Source organism: Malania oleifera, chromosome 7, assembly GCF_029873635.1.
Source record: "Malania oleifera isolate guangnan ecotype guangnan chromosome 7, ASM2987363v1, whole genome shotgun sequence".
Classification (NCBI taxonomy): Eukaryota; Viridiplantae; Streptophyta; class Magnoliopsida; order Santalales; family Ximeniaceae; genus Malania; species Malania oleifera.
This window is the reverse complement of record NC_080423.1, coordinates 6,494,064-6,511,056: the sequence shown is the minus strand read 5'-3', so window position 1 is coordinate 6,511,056 and position 16,993 is coordinate 6,494,064. Positions and strand designations below refer to the sequence as shown.

General features: G+C 39.2%; 1 protein-coding gene across 5 annotated transcripts in view; it reads right to left on the bottom strand.

The window, feature by feature from the left end:
- LOC131159587 (uncharacterized) overlaps positions 1–16,993 on the bottom strand; it is a 34,960-nt gene that overhangs the window by 6,732 nt on the left and 11,235 nt on the right. For all 5 annotated transcript variants that reach the window (XR_009137828.1, XM_058114612.1, XM_058114615.1 and 2 more), the window contains exons 9-10: positions 3,014–3,106; positions 422–486 (exon numbers count right to left, since the gene is read on the bottom strand). Coding sequence is in view for 4 of the 5 variants with exons in the window: in XM_058114612.1 (XP_057970595.1) it covers positions 422–486; positions 3,014–3,106 (158 nt within the window). In the remaining variant the exon portion in view is untranslated. The remainder of the gene's footprint in view (positions 1–421; positions 487–3,013; positions 3,107–16,993) is intronic.

Here is a 16,993-nt window from a genome sequence, read left to right as displayed (position 1 = left end):
CCATCACAAGAAAGAGCACTGGAAATTTGCCAGAAGAACGCTAGAAAAATCCTACAGGCCACAAATCTGTAGCTCTGATACCATGAAGAAAGAAAGAAAGAAACTGTGGAGAGAAATTTTGTATATTTCTATATATATAAACTATACAATAGAGGGTCTATTTATATGCAAATGAAGCCAAACAATAATAGAAAGATAATAAATTCAAAGAATCAAATCAGAATAAAATAAGCATAAAATCAGAATATTCTAAGATATATTCTAACAGATCTAATACACGCTAACCCACACAGAAGTAGAGACATGAGGCATAAAATTCCAAATCCATATCAACGATTACTTATGATACAATTATCAAATAAAACAACAATCTTTATTTGAAATCCAAGCAGTGAAGAATCACTAAAGGGAGGTAGCTTACAAATCATCAGATATCTCCACGAGAAATTCTGAAATTGATAGAAACTCCATGTGCAACTCATTAACCTTCAAACAATTTCAAAGAAAATGCATTAACGTAATGACACATGTGAACCAAAAGAATTGAGAAAAGACAATAGCAGCTAAATTCAGCACCAAGTTACAGGTCGTAATTACGTTATTACAGCTACTGTTCAACCAACATTTTTTCAACTGATTTTCTTGCATACGAGCAAATACGTAATCATGTCAAGCTAAATATTAAATTCTAGTAATGTGAAATGTCATGAAACAAAAATTGTTGCAAATGTGATTTCAAATGATGTCATACAAATATTGGCAACAAATCTATACCACCTGTTGTCAATTGCAATAGCATGATATCAGGAAATGAAACTGTAAGAACCCGAATTTGTATTGTACAGGTTAAGTATGTAAAAGAGGGGTAAAATGGGAAATTTGCAAACTTCATTGACGAGGCCATAATTCGTCGACAAAGGTAGTGGATTTCTCGTCGACGAAATTCAGAGCCTCGTCGACGAGAAAAAGCCAAGAGGCGGTAAAAATTGGAAATATCAAGGTTCGTCGACGAGACCACCGGTTCATTGACGAATTTTGTGAAGACTTCGTCGACGAGAAGACCAATTCGTCGACGAAATCCCTCAGGTCAAAGGCCTATAAAAGATATTTTTGGGTTTTCTTCATTGCTAAGTTAAGGTTTCTCTCTCTCTCTCTCTCTAGGATTTCGAAGCTCTCTCTCTCTCCCTTCGATTCCTTCACCGTTTGTCGCCGGGTTCACAAATCGAGGTAAGGCTCGGTTTTCATTTCTGATTTGGTATATGTATAGTAGTACGAATTGTAAGTATGTTTAGTATTGTGGTTTGTAGACTTCGGAGTCTCGGTTCATAGTTTTGAGGACCGTAGAGTTCGTAGTGGATTTCGGGTTAAGGTAGGGGGATTCTGTTTATATTAGTCCATTTTTGAAATCAGGATCGGTAAGCTTGTAGGCTACGATCGTATGTATGTTTTGACTACTTATTTGGGGAAATCTATCGGGTAAAAATGTAAGATTTTCGGGTTGCAGTTTTTCAAAAAATTAGGGATTTCGGGTATCATCTCTACTTTGGTTGAAAAACCGCTTGTCTTGTTTAAAACTGTATTATTGAGGTGACCGTAATTCATATTTGCATAAATTGTATACTTGGAATTGTAAACGATATAATTTGCCGTAAACCAAATAAGTGTGGTATGTAAGAATGTATGTATGTTGTTCCAGATATTTGTGAAACAACTATGTGGCAGTTTATTACTGTTCGCTGAAATGTATAGGGACGTGAGTTCCCAAAATGATTCCAGGTTTTGTGAAATTGGCTAGTGTCGGCTAATTACCGTACGCCAAGAGTGACTGGCTCTATATCCAGGGTGTGAAATATCACCATTATGGCTCAGCTGGTCACCGAAGGTGTGATCTACACCGTTTGTAGCAATGGATTCACAGTGGGCCTGGGTCGTCGCAACGTAGTTGTCACATGGCAATGTAATCGGGGTGAGACTGGGTGACCTTGTGTAGTTGCGTATGTAGCAATGGATTCACTATTGGGCCTGAGTTGTAGATCTTCGTAGTTGCATGTATAGAAACGTAACCGCTGTGAGACTGGGTGACCTTGTGTAGTTGCGTATGATGCAATGGATTCACCATTGGGCCTTGATCGTCGCGGTGTAGTTGCGTATGTAGTAATGTAATCGCTGTGAGACGAGGTGACCTGGTGTAGTTGCGAACTAGTGTGACGACACTGACCGTATGTATGTATGTTGGGTATCGTATGAACTGGAATGATTTTTGTGAAAATACTAGAACTGTATGGAAAAGTATGAAACTGTATGAATTGTTTCAAATTGCATCGTATGTATAGTGTTATGACATATGTAAAATAACACTGGTATGCCACACACTGATATAAACTGTTTTCTTCCTTACTGAGAGGTGTCTCACCCCGAATGTACGTACAATATTTTTCAGGGCCTTCAGGTAGCAGTAAGTAGCATCCTAGCGGGTGGAAGCAAGGGTGTTGTAACTACTGCTAGTACCTTCTAGGTACGAGTTTTGGTATCCAGGTTATCGGGATAGTTGTAGACACCTGGGGTATGTTTTGTATTATGGGAATGTATGTCCTAGTTGTATAGACTCTGCCATGATGCTATTATTGTATAAAAGACAGTATTCCGCTGCGTATTCTGGATAGTATGGATGATTGTATGTATGTATATAGGGCAACCGTGTACCCTACGGGGTCGGACCCTCATTGTATGTTGTATCAAGTATGTTTTGATTGATACAGAGACAGGTTAGGTTCCTAAATTCACCTCCGGGTCCCATTTCCGGGTTCAGGGCGTGACAGAAACTATATGAAGAGGAAGTACCAAATTATCAAATCTTGGCAACACATGGCTCTCAATCTGTCCTAAAATAGTAATAATAAAAGCAACCTCAATGTTAAAATGATTCAAGGAGGAGGATGCTACAACCATCATTTAGTTCATTAAGCCAAGCACATGCAAAACATAAGTGTATGAACACATCAAAAGAAATTACCTTTTCGCTTCTCAACTGATATAGAAGAAGATTCAGTACTCGGTAATCAAAGGATTTCAGATGAATTGCCCTCATAGCATCTTCAATTGAAATCTGAGGATAATATCTTAGGTCAGCTTCTACACAGCAACAAAACATTTAGAACTGAAAAAATCCAAATTACTACAATTGAGGATGGGAGGCCATGCACAAAATGGGATCTGCTATTAACAATATCAAGTATAAACAAAGTGTCTGAGATCTGCACACACTTAATTCAAACACATGTGCTCTTTCAGTTCGCAAAGAAGGCCAAAGAATCTTGATTTGTTCCTTGTGAAGTTTTTCTGGATAACTCCCATTATAATTTCTCCAATCATCAAAACAAAAAACTAAGAATATTCTGAACTGCAGACATATTGTTTGCCTTAATAAAATTTATTGAGAAAAGCATTCTCTCTTCCTCTTGTCATTCCAAGTCAAGCTCCAATTGTTTAACAGGCCTTGGGCAAAGGAAATAATGCTTACTAAAAAGTATATTCTAAATTTAATCAGCAGCTGATTCTGTAGCAGTCTGGAGCCTTTTAGCTTCTTCCGCAGAAAATTGATAATGTTTTTGCTCAAGTTATGCAAATCAAATCATGCAAAATCATACTCGAACAACATTATATCATTAAATCAACCTGTACGTTTATTAAATAATACAATATTAAAACCACGAAAGTTTTTTTTTTTTTTTCACATTGCTCACACTACTCTGCTGTCTCTAGCCTTGTATGTGCAACTACAATGTGGTTTCCACTGTCTCCTCCAACATAACTGCACACATCATGTCTGTAATTTCTCATTGTCGAATGTTGAAAAAATAGAGCCAGCAGCTAGAAGCAAATTGTCTTATGATCATGGATATATAATATCTGCTAGAAATTCAATGCAAAATCTAATGAGACTTGTGTGCTTAACTGTACATCAACATTATATTTCATAGCCTACCCACATCAACTCATTGATTATTATGATCGGCAATAGAAATTGTCAATCGCTAGAGCGTTCAAGTTTCATTTCATAACACTTCTCTCTGCATAAATTTTTTCTTTGTCCTCTTTATCGCTTATTTTTTTGGTTTCTACCAAATTGTCAGCTCTATTTATGTCAAGTCCAATTGTTTCACCTGCAGTAGTCCTAGTGCTCTCATTTCCCTCAGATGCAAACTCTATGTAGAGAGTCAGTGTAGAGACCCGGAAAATAGAAATGATAAGAAAAATAGAAGAAAAGAGGAAAGTGGTTTGGAGGGGATAAAATCGGCGACAGTTTTCTGGAGTGCTAGGAAAACCGTTGACAGTTATATGGTTACCGCAGCCAGGTAAAAGGGTAAACAGTGAAACCGGTTTGGCTAAAGAAAAAATCGGCGACGGTTTTCTAGGAGCCTAAGAAAACCGCCGACGGTTTTTCTTTGGGACAGAATAGTATATATGGGCTGCATGTCATTTTCTTTTAGAATTACAAAAACTCTCTCTCTCTCTAGAAGCTGCAAACTCTCTCCCTCTCTCTCCTCATTTTCTCACTCTAAACTCGCCCAATCAACGATTAGACTCCGTATTTAAGGCCTAACGGCGATCCTCGTCAATAACAGAGCAGAATTATGTTTTGAGGATCCCAGACATCACCCCAAAGTTGAGGTAAGGGTGTTAAATGTTTGTATTTGATTTATTAAATGAAAAATATGAGTTTAGAGATATTTAAATGATTATAATTGTGGGGTTAAAGTTGATTGAACTGGGAAAAATATAAATTTCAGGATTTTGGTGCAAACGCCGCAGGCACGGGTTTAGGGTCCCTGCAGGCATTTCCTCAGGGAATGAGGTAAGAGTAATAAATAGTTGGTTATTTGATGTTTCATTGATAAAATAGAGTATGCAGGTCCATGAAAATGTGAATGTGATATTATTCTGGGGAATGCATAATTTTAGGATTTTTGAGTTCCGAATGCCGCGGGCGTGAGTATAGAATTTTAACAGGCCTCTTAATAATCAGGTAAAGGGAATAAGTTAAGCCAGATAAATTCAGGAATTTTATCAATTAAAATATAACATGTGTTTATGAGATTTTATATGAAATGTAATTTTAGTTATAATAGGAGAAATATTGGAAACAAAGTTAAACTTGATGATGAAGAAATAAAAAGCACTTGTAGATTTCGATACCTTGGATCTATTATGCAAGTTGGAGGAGAAATTGATGATGATGTAATGCATAGAGTTAAAGCAGATTGGGTAAAATGAAGAACTGCTTCAAGTGTGCTATGTAATCGTAGAATACCCTTAAAATTGAAAGGGAAGTTTTATAGGACAGCTATAAGACCAGCTATGCTATATGGATTGAAATGTTGGGCGACGAAGAAACATAATATCCAAAAAGTAAAAGTTGCCAAGATGAGAATGCTTAGATGGATGAATGGTATAACATTGAAAGATAAATTAAGGAATGAACATATTCGTGGTAAGTTAGGTGTAACTCCTATAGAAGATAAGATAAGGGAGGGACAACTCAAATGGTATGGACACTTGTAACATAGGCCTTATAGTGCACCTGTCAGGAAGAGTGACTTAATTACTGTGGGGGGCAGTAGAAGGGGTAGGGGTAGACCTAAAATAATAGGAGAGGAGATAGTGAGTAAGGATTTAATATCCTTGAATCTATCAAAAGAAATGGTCCATGATCGCATAAATTGGTCGAAAATGATTCATATAACCGACCCCACTTAGAGGGACTAAGGCTTGGTTTGTTGTTGTTTTGTTGTTGTTGTTGTATGTGTTTATGAGATTTTAGTATTTGATTTACTGAATATTACAGAATATAAATTTAGTGTACGAAATTTGAATTTTACATCTGTTGTATATTTGTGAAAATTCAGAAATTTGGGTTACAAGAAAGTTTTACAAATGATATGTACTATTTTTATATAGTAGGAAAATACAGTTTTACCCGTACAGATTATAGTATAAGAGTTTCATTTAAAATTGTGTGGCATGAGAAATATCATATATACTACAGAGATTTAATACATAGTTTTATACAGCTGTTATCAAACCATGATTTACAGAACCATGATTTACAATTATACAGAGCCATGATATACAATTATTACAGAGATATGATTTACAGTTATTATACAAAATCATGGTTATTTCAGTTTATACAAAATCATGGTAAAATAGTAATATACAGACATAGTATTATATAGTATCGAAACCCTGATGGACAAGAGCATATCATAGACCACGGTACCGTAGCTATACAGTATAGATAGTGCAACCACACATCTCAGATAGAGTGTGGAATTGACAGTCGATTGTACCTAGAGGAGAGACGAAGGCTCTTTGACAATTAGGTCTAGGTTGAGGAGGCTAATCATACTACAGAGGTTTATAGTTTGACTTAACCTGATAGGCTAGCCAGTGTTAAGTTCAACCCACGGGCCACACAACTCGAGCATGCGGGGTTAATTCATCCATACAGTTATCCATCTAGGGAAGCTTTCACAGTTATATAAATAAATGTATATAGTTTTACAGAGAACAGGAACTATCTATTATAGTTAAAAGTATGTTCAAATAGAAAGTTTATTTTAAAAGGCATAGGTGTAAGTTATGATATGTTTTACATTGAAATATTATCATAGTTATAGTTGATTTAATTTATGTTATTTAAGTAAAACTCATTTGTCACATACTGGATGTAACTTATTCCGTCTTACTGAGATGTGTCTCATTCCAGAATTCCAAACATTTCAGGTGTTCCAGATAGATGTGCGGAGCTTGCTTCTAGATAGAGGGGACTTTAGTACTGCCCTACCTATAGGGTAAGTTTTTGAGTTGGGAGTTGTACTTTTTGGTATGCCCCTAGGACATTGTGATTCTTTTGGAAGATGTATATGTATATTTTGGCAAATACTAAAACTTTGGTATTGTAAATAAGGTTAAAATACTTTTATATTTTCCGCTGCATAGATGGTATGTTTTATAACAGGTATCCTCGGTGCCACTTTGGGTCTGAGACGTTATGGTAAAAAGTATTATGGGTATCAGAGTAATAGTATATTAAAAAAGAAAAAGAAAAAAGGTAATAATTTTGGGGTCGTGACAAGTTTCGTATCAGAGCCTAGGTTGCTAGGTTCTGTAGACTTTAGTGTACAGCGAAAAATAATACCAAAGTATAGGAATGGATTTTGATGAGGATAGGTAGAGGATGGACTGGGATTTTGGTAAAGTTAATGTGAGGGATTAATTTGAGAATTTAGGGTTTGGTCTCGTAGTTTGGAGTCAGGAACTTCGGGGTGTTTTCTGTGATTTTCCTGGGATGACGATTTCAGGAAAGCCATGGTAAACTATCATTGGTTTTGTTTCTGAATGGTAAGATTGAGCCTTAAATTAGTGGATTGGTGGTATGAAGATATGTTATGATTCTTAGTTAGATTAATGTAAGAATTGTATTATGAAGTTAGGATTCTCAGAGTTTTCTTGTGTTATGCAGGATGGGGATTCTCAGAGTTTTCTCGTGTTATGCAGGATGGACCCCTAAAATAGTAATGCACATGTCGATGGAAGTAGTGATGCAGGGCCTTCCAATATGGATGGCAGTAACTCTGACCAGCAGCTGCCCAGTGTAGCACAGTAAGTTATGAAGAAATTGCCCGAAACAGCAGAGATTTGGGCTGCCCACTAGCTGATCAGGGCTGTAAGATCCAGCATTTCATTGACATGAATCCTCCAACGTTCACGGGTGGAGCCGACTCTACAGTTTTCGAAAACTAGATGTAGGAAATTGAGAAAACACTGATGGTGCTGCACTGTACTGATGATCATAGGATCCTCTACGCCACATATAAGTTGACGGGTGAGGCCGAGAGGTGGTGGACAGTTGTGAAGTTGTTAGAGGTACAGAGACCCTTACCAGTAGCCATGACTTGGAGCCAGTTCGAGGAGGTGTTTTTCGATCGATATTTCCTTGCTACTGTTAGAGAAGCTAAGGTAGAGGAATTCTTGAATTTGACACGGGGACATCTGATGGTCCCGCAATACGCGGAGAAATTTATTGAGCTGTCGCATTTTACCCCATATGTTGTCCCAAACGAAGCTAGGAAGGCGAGGAAGTTCGAGAGGGGTTTAAGGCAAGAAATCTATGAATAGGTAGTAGTTCTGAAGGAGTAGGACTTTTCAGAATTGGTCGATGGAGCCGCTGTAGCAGAGGTGAGCAGGCAGAGGGGTACTGGGACACAGAACGAGAGAAAGAGGTCCATGCCTCCTGGGTTTCAGGTAAGTACTAGCTAGGGCCCATGGAGGGGAGACCAGTACGGCGGAGGTCAGAGGCAAGTGACAGAAAACCGTGGATATTAGGGCGAGCAGACATGTCCTATCTGCGTTAGATGTGGCAACAGGCATATGGGAGAATGCCGTGTGGGAAAGAATATCTGTTATCAGTGTGGACGACCCGAACACATTGCGAGAAACTGCCAAACACAGCCAACTAATTTACCATCTCTTAGACCATTCCGGGGAAATAATCAGTCACCCCGAGAAGGCCAACAGAGGAACACAGCCCCGGTGAGGGTCTATGCATTAACGCTAGGAGACGCTGAGGCTGCGGACGATGTCGTGACAGGTACTATTACTGTTATATCATATAAAGTTGTTTTATTTAACTCAGGGGTCACACTTTCTTTCGTGCCTATGGGGTACGTCAAATTATGTGGGGTAGAAACTCAGCTGTTGACATCGAGTTGCTAGTAGCTACACCGACAGGGTCAGTGGAGAGGTGTAGAAAGATGCTTAAAAGTTATCCAGTAGGTATTCAAGAAAGAATATTACCGGTTGATCTTGTGGTATTAGATATGTAGGGGTTTGACTTGATATTGGATATGGACTAACTAGCAGCTAACTATGCCAGTATTGATTGTCATCATAAAGAGGTGATATTTAGGCCTCTTGGAGAGTAGAAGTTCAGATTCGTGGGGTCTTGTGTGCGCGCCTCACCACAGTTGGTGTTAGCTATTCAAGTAAGGAGACTACTTCGGGACGGTTTCCAGGGGTACATAATTTGTATAAAGGAAATGCCAGAGGGAGAACTGAAACTTACTGATATTCCAATAGTCAGGGAATTTTCAGATATTTTTCCAAAGGAGTTACCTGACTTACCACCGAATCATGAAATTGAGTTTGCTGTTGATTTATTTCCAGGGTCGGCACTGATTTCTAAAACACCCTTACAGAATGGCTCCAGCCGAATTGAAAGAACTGAAATATCAGTTGCAATAATTATTAGACAAAGAGTTTATCAAGCCTAAAGTGTCGCCCTGGGGAGCGCCAGTTTTGTTAGTAAAGAAAAAAAGGGGACAATGAGGATGTGTATCGACTACAAAGAGATAAATAAAGTGACAGTTAAGAACAAGTATCCTCTTCCTCGTATTGATGACTTATTTGATCAGCTCTAGGGAACAATTATCCTCTTCGGTCAAGATATCATCAGGTAAAAATTAAAGCAAAAGATGTTCTGAAGACAGCCTTTCGAATCAGGTATGGCCACTACGAGTTTTGGTTATGCTCTTCGGATTGACCAATGCACCGGCAGCATTTATGGACCTAATGAACAAGGTATTCCACCAGCATTTGGACCAGTTTGTTATTATTTTCATTGATGATATTCTGGTTTATTCAAAGAGTTCTAAGGAGCACGAAGATCATCTAAGGATGGTGCTGCAGGTGTTGAGAGAAAAAGAAGTTGTACGCTAAGTTTAAGAAATGTGAATTCTGGCTGAGGGAAGTTATGTTCCTTGGACATGTGATCTCCGGGGATGGTATTTCGATAGATCCGAGCAAGATATAAGCAGTGGTGAATTGGACGAGACCGAGAATGTTTAGGAGATCTGAAGTTTCTTGGGTCTGGCAGGATACTGTGGTGGTTTGTAGAGGGTTTTTCCAAATTATCAGGTTCTCTAACACGACTCACAAGGAAAAGTGTGAAGTTCGAGTGGACCGACGAATGTGAGCAAAGCTTTCAGGAGTTGAAGCATCGACTCGTCACCGCACCAGTTTTGACCATCCCATCAGGGGATGGAGATTATGTAATCTACAGTGACGCGTCTCTAAGAGGACTTGGGTGTGTATTGATGTAGCAAGGAAAAGTTGTGGCATACGCTTCTCGGCAACTCAAGGAATATGAAAAGAATTATCCAACGCATGATTTAGAGTTGGCTGCAGTGGTGTATGCCTTAAAGATTTGGATGCATTATCTATATGGTGGGAAATGTGTGATCTTTACAGATCATAAGAGCTTCACACAGAAAGAGTTGAATATTAGGCAAAGAAGACGGTTGGAGTTAATTAAAGATTACGACTATACCATCAATTACCACCTAAGGAGCAAATGTGGTAGTTGATGCCTTGAGTCGAAAATCAGGGAATGCCTCTATGTCAGCAATGGTGATGCAGCATCAAATTGGAATGGATTTGAAAAGGCTTGGAGTAGAGCTGGTAGAGGGAGATTACCAGATATTTATTGCTAGCATGGTATTTCATCCAACTTTACTAGAGAAAATTAAGATCGCTCAGATACAAGATACAGAGTTAGTAAAAATCAGAGATAAAATACAGAGTGGACAGGAAACCGATTTTACTATTTCAGATGATGGTGCTCTGAGGTTTGGTACCAGACTGTACATACTAGCAGATACTGAAATTAAAAGAACCATCTTGGAGGAGACGCATCAATCTTTGTATACAGTGCACCTAGGAAGCACTAAAATGTACAAGGATCTTCAGGAATCCTTTTGGTGGAGCAATATGAACAAAGAGATAACTGAGTACGTAGAGCAGTGTTTGACTTGCCAGCAGGTAAAAGCTGAGCACCAGAGACCGGCAGGACAATTACAGCCACTCCACATTCCTGAGTGGAAAGGGGAACATATTTCTATGGATTTTGTTACAAGATTGCGGTCAGCACCTCATGGTCAGGATGCTATCTAGGTAGTCGTAGACTGGTTAACAAAGACTGCCCACTTTCTTCCCATTAGAATTGGCTACTTCATGAGTAGGTTGGTAGAGATATATATGCAGAAGATAGTGAGACTACATGGAGTGCCTGTGTTCATCGTCTCTGACTGAGACCCACGGTTCACATCGCAGTTTTGGAAAAGTTTGCAAAGAGCCACGGGTACACAGCTGACATTCAATACGGCCTTTCATCCTCAGACCGATGGACAGACAGAGAGAACGATTCAAATACTGGAGGATATGTTACGAGTCTATGTATTAGATTTTGGTGGTAACTAGATCCAGTACATGCCACTAGTCGAATTTTCTTATAACAACAGCTACCAGGCCACCATTGGGATGACACCATATAAGGCGTTATATGGCAGGAGATGCCCATCCCCATTATATTGGGACAAAATTGGTGAGAGACATATTTTGAGGCAAAAAATGGTTCAGCGAACTTCAAAGAAAATTAAACTCATCAAAGATAAAATCCGAACAGCTCAGAGTCAGCAGAAAAGTTATGCAGATACTCGCCGGCGAGAGTTGGAATTTGGTGCAGGAGATCATGTGCTTTTGAAAATTGCACCCATGAAAGGGGTGATGAGGTTCGGAATGAAGGGTAAGCTGAGCCCTAAATACATTGGACCATTTGAGATACTTGAGAGAGTGGGTCCAGTTGCCTACAGGTTAACCTTACCACCAGTTCTATCCAAAATTCATGACGTATTCCATGTATCAATGTGGAGGAAATACGTCCATGATCACTCTCGTGTGATTAGTTATGAGGCACTGGAGCTTGGTGATGTCTTATCTTATGAAGAAGTGCATGTGCAGATTCTAAATCGAAAAGAACAGGAGTTACGCACAAAGAGAATTCCACTAGTAAAAGTATTATGATACAACCATGCAATCAAGGAGGCTTCGTAGGAATTAGAGGAATAGATGCCCCAATGTTATCCACATCTATTCAGTGGAGATCAGAGATGAGAAATTAAGAGTAGAAAAATAACTAATAGTGTGTGTATTCTGACTTGTATAGTGTAAGATAGGATAGTTAGTATTTTTTATTTTAGGTTATAAATGGTTTTGAGAGAGTTTTCTTTTCTTTAAATGATTATAATCTCTCAGAACTCTTTCTTGTAACCACGGTATTCCTCCGCCATAAGTGAGGGTAATTAATAAAATTGAATTATTTTCTTTAAAGTTGGAAATGTGATAGATAGCAAATTTCGAGGACAAAATTTTTATAAGAAGGAGAGAATGTAGAGATCCGGAAAATAGAAATGATAAGAAAAATAGAAGAAAAGATGAAAGTGGTTTGGAGGGGATAAAACCGGAGATGGTTTTCTGGAGTGCTAGGAAAACCGTCAACGGTTATATAGTTACTGCAGTCAAATAAAAGAGTAAACAGTGAAATCGATTTGGTTAAAGACAAAACCATCGACGGTTTTTTAGGAGCCTAAGAAAACAACAGGCCGCACAACCCGAGCATGCAAGGTTAATTCATGCATACAGTTATCCATCCAGGGAAGCTTTCATAGTTATATAAATAAATGTATATAGTTTTACAGAGAACAGGAACTATCTATTACAGTTAAAAGTATGTTCAAATAGAAAGCTTATTTTAAAAGGCATAAGTGTGAGTTATGATATGTTTTACATTGATATATTATCACAGTTATAGTTGATTTAATAATTATGTTATTTAAGTAAAACTCATTTGCCACACACTGGATGTAACTTATTCCGTCAAACTGAGAGGTGTCTCACCCCAGAATTCCAAACATTTCAAGTGTTCCAAATAGATGTGCGGAGCGAGCTCCGAGATAGAGGGGACTTTAGTACTGCCCAAGCTACAGGGTAAGGTTTTGAGTTGGGAGTTGTATTTTTTGGTATGCCCCTAGGACATTGTGGTTCTTTTGGGAGATGTACATGTATACTTTGGGAAATACTAAAACTCTGGTATTGTAAATAAGGTTAAAGTGTTTTTATGTTTTTCGCTGCATAGATGGTATGTTTTATAACAGGTATCCTCGGTATCACTTTGGGTTCAGGACGTTATAGTGAATAGTATTATGGGTATTAGAGTAATAGTATATTTAAAAAAAAAAAAAGGTAATAATTTGGGGGTCATGACAAGTTTGGTATCAGAACCTAGGTTGCTAGGTTCTTTAAACTTTAGTGTACAACGGAAAACAATACCAGAGTATAGGAATGAATTTTGATGAGAATAGGCAGAGGATGGACTGGGATTTTGGTAAAGTCGACAATGTGAGGGATTAATAGGAGAATTTAGGGTTTGGTCTCGCAATTTGGAGAAAAGAACTTCGGGGTGGTTTCTGTGATTTTCCTGGGGTGACGATTTCAGGAAAGTCATGGTAACCTATTGTTGGTTTTGTTTCCGAATGGTAAGATTGAGCCTTAAATTAGTAGATTGGTGGTATGAAGATATGTTATGATTCTTAGTTAGATTAATGTAAGAATTGTATTATGAAGTTTGGATTCTCAGAGTATTCTCGTGTTATGCAGGATGGACCTCAGAAATAGTAATGCACACGTCGGTGGTAGTAGTGATGCAGGGCCTTCCAGTATAGGTGGCAGTAACTCTGACCAGCTGCTGCGCAATGTAGCACAGGAAGTTATGGCAGAAATTGCCCAAAACAATAAAGATCAAGGCTACCCACTAGCTGATCAGGGCTATAAGATCCAGTAGTTCACTGACATGAATCCTCCAGCGTTATCAAGGGAAGCCGACCCTACAATTGCTGAAAACTGGATGCAGGAAATTGAGAAAACACTGACGGTGCTGCACTGTACTGATGATCAGAGGGTCCTCTATGCCACATATAAGTTGAAGGGTGAGGCCGAGAGGTGGTGGACAGCTATGAAGTTGTTAGAGGAATAGAGACCCGTACCAGTAGCCATGACTTGGAGCTGGTTCAAGGAGGTTTTTTTTTACTGATATTTCCCTACCATTGTTAGAGAAGTTAAGGTAGAGGAATTCTTGAATTTGATGCAGGGACATCTGACGGTCCAGCAATACACGGCGAAATTTATTGAGCTGTCGCGTTTTGCCCCATATGTTGTCCTAGACGAGGCTAGGAAGGCGAGGAAGTTCGAGAGGGGTTTAAAGCAAGAAATCTATGAATAGGTGGCAGTTCTGAAGGAGCAAGACTTTTCAAAATTGGTCGACAGAGCCACAATAGCAGAGGCGAGCAGGCAAAGGAGTACAGGGATACAGAACCAGAGAAAGAGGCCCATGCCTCCTGGGTTTCAGGTAGGTACTAGCCGGGGCCCATTAAGGGGAGACCAGTACGGCGGAGGTTAGAGGCAAGTGACGGGAAACCGTGGGTATCAGGGCGAGCAGACATGTCCTATCTATCCTATATGTGGCAGGAGGCATATGGGAGAATGTCGTGTGGAAGAGAATATTTGTTATCAGTGTGGACGGCCCGAACACATTGCGAAAAACTGCTGAACACAACTAGCTAATTTACTAGCTCTTAGACTCCGGGAAAATAATCAGGCACTCCGAGGAGGCCAGTAGAGGAACACGGCCCTAGCAAGGGTCTATGTGTCGACGTCGGGAGATGTTGAGGCTGCGGGCGATGTCATGATAGGTACTATTATTGTTTTATCATATAAAATTGTTGTTTTATTTGATTCAGGGATCACACATTCTTTTGTGCCTATGGGGTACGTCAAATTATGTGGGGTAGAAACTCAGCTATTAGACAACGAGTTGTTAGTAGCTACACCGACAGGTTTAGTAGAGAGATGTAGAAGGATCCTTAATAGTTATCCAGTGGGTATTCAGGAAAGAATATTACTGGTTGATCTTGTGGTATTAGATATGCAGGGGTTTGACATGATATTGGGTATGGACTGGCTAGCAGCTAACTATGCCAGTATTGATTGTCATCATAAAGAGATGATACTTAGGCCTCCTGGAGAGCAGGAGTTTAGATTTGTAGGGTCTTGTGTTCGCGTCCGACCACAGTTGGTGTCAACTATTCAAGCAAGGAAACTACTCCGAGACGGTTGCCAAGGGTACATAGTTTGTATAAAGGAAATGCCAGAGGGAGAATTAAAACTTACCGATATTCCAGTAGTCAGGGAATTTTCATATGTTTTTCCAGAGGAGTTACCTGGCTTACCACCAGATCATGAAATTGAGTTTGCTGTTGATTTATTTCCAAGGTCGGCACCGATTTCTAAAACACCCTATAGAATGGCTCCAACCGAATTGAAAGAACTGAAAGATCAATTGCAAGAATTATTAGACAAAGGGTTTATCAAGGCTAGTGTGTCACCCTAGGGAGTGTCAGTTTTATTTGTAAAGAAGAAAGACGGGACAATGAGGATGTGTATCGACTACAGAAAGATAAATAAAGCGACAATTAAGAACAAATATCCTCTTCCCTGTATTGATGACTTATTTGATCAACTCCAGGGAACAAGTATCCTCTTCAGTCATGATAACATCAGGTAAAAATTAAAGCAAAAGATGTTCTGAAGACAGCCTTCCGAATCAGGTTTGGCCACTATGAGTTTTTGGTTATGCCCTTCGGATTGGCCAATGCACCGGCAGCGTTTATGGACCTAATGAATAGGGTATTCCACCAGTATTTGGAACAGTTTGTTGTTGTTTTCATTGATGATGTCAAAGAGTTTTGAGGAGCACGAAGATCATTTGACGATGGTGCTACAGGTGTTGAGAGAAAAGAAGTTGCATGTTACGTTCAAGAAATGTGAATTCTGGCTGAGGGAAGTTACGTTCCTTGGACATGTGATCTTTGGGAATAGTATTTTGGTAGATCCAAGCAAAATAGGTGGTGAATTGGACGAGACCCAGGAATGTTCAGGAGATCTAAAGTTTCTTGGGTCTGACAAGATACTACTGGAGATAGTGAGACTACATGGAGAACCTGTGTCCATCGTCTCTGACCGAGACCCACGGTTTACATCGCAGTTTTGGAAAAGTTTGCAAAGAGCCATGGGTACACAGCTAACATTCAATACGGCCTTTCATCCTCAGACCGATGGACAGACGGAGAGAACGATTCAAATACTGGAGGATATGTTACAAGTCTATGTATTAGATTTTGGTGGTAGCTAGATCCAGTACATGCCACTAGTCGAATTTTCTTATAATAACAACTACTAGGCCACCATTGGGATGACACCATATAAGGCGTTATATGGCAGGAGGTGCCCATCCCTATTATATTGGGACGAAATTGGTGAGAGACATATTTTGAGGCCAGAAATGGTTCAACGAACTTCAAAGAAAATTAAACTCATCAAAGATAGAATCCGAACAGCTCAGAGTTAGCAGAAAAGTTATGCAGATACTCGCCGACGAGAGTTGGAATTTGGTGCAGGAGATCATGTGCTTTTGAAAATTGCACCAATGAAAGGGGTGATGAGGTTTGGGAGGAATGGTGAGCTAAGCCCTAGGTACGTTGGACCATTTGAGATACTTGAGAGAGTGGGTCCGGTTGCCTACAGGTTAGCCTTACCACCAGTTCTATCCAGAGTTTATGACGTATTCCACATATAGATATTGAGAAAATACGTCCTAGATCCCTCTTATGTGATTAGTTATGAAGCACTGGAGCTTGGTGATACCTTATCTTATGAAGAAGTGCTTGTGCAGATTCTAGACCGAAAGGAACAGAAGTTACACACAAAGAGAATTTCACTAGTAAAAGTATTATGGCGCAACCACGCAGTCGAGGAGGGTTCGTGGGAATTAGAGGAACAGATGCGCCAACATTATCCACATTTATTCAGTGGAGATGAGAGATGAGAGATTAAGAGTAGAAAAATAACTAACAGTGTGTGTATTCTGAATTGTATAGTGTAAGGTAGGACAGTTAGTATTTTTTATTTTAGGTTATAAATGGTTTTTGGAGAGTTTTCTTTTCTTTAAATGATTGTAATCTCCCAGAACTCTTTCTTGTAA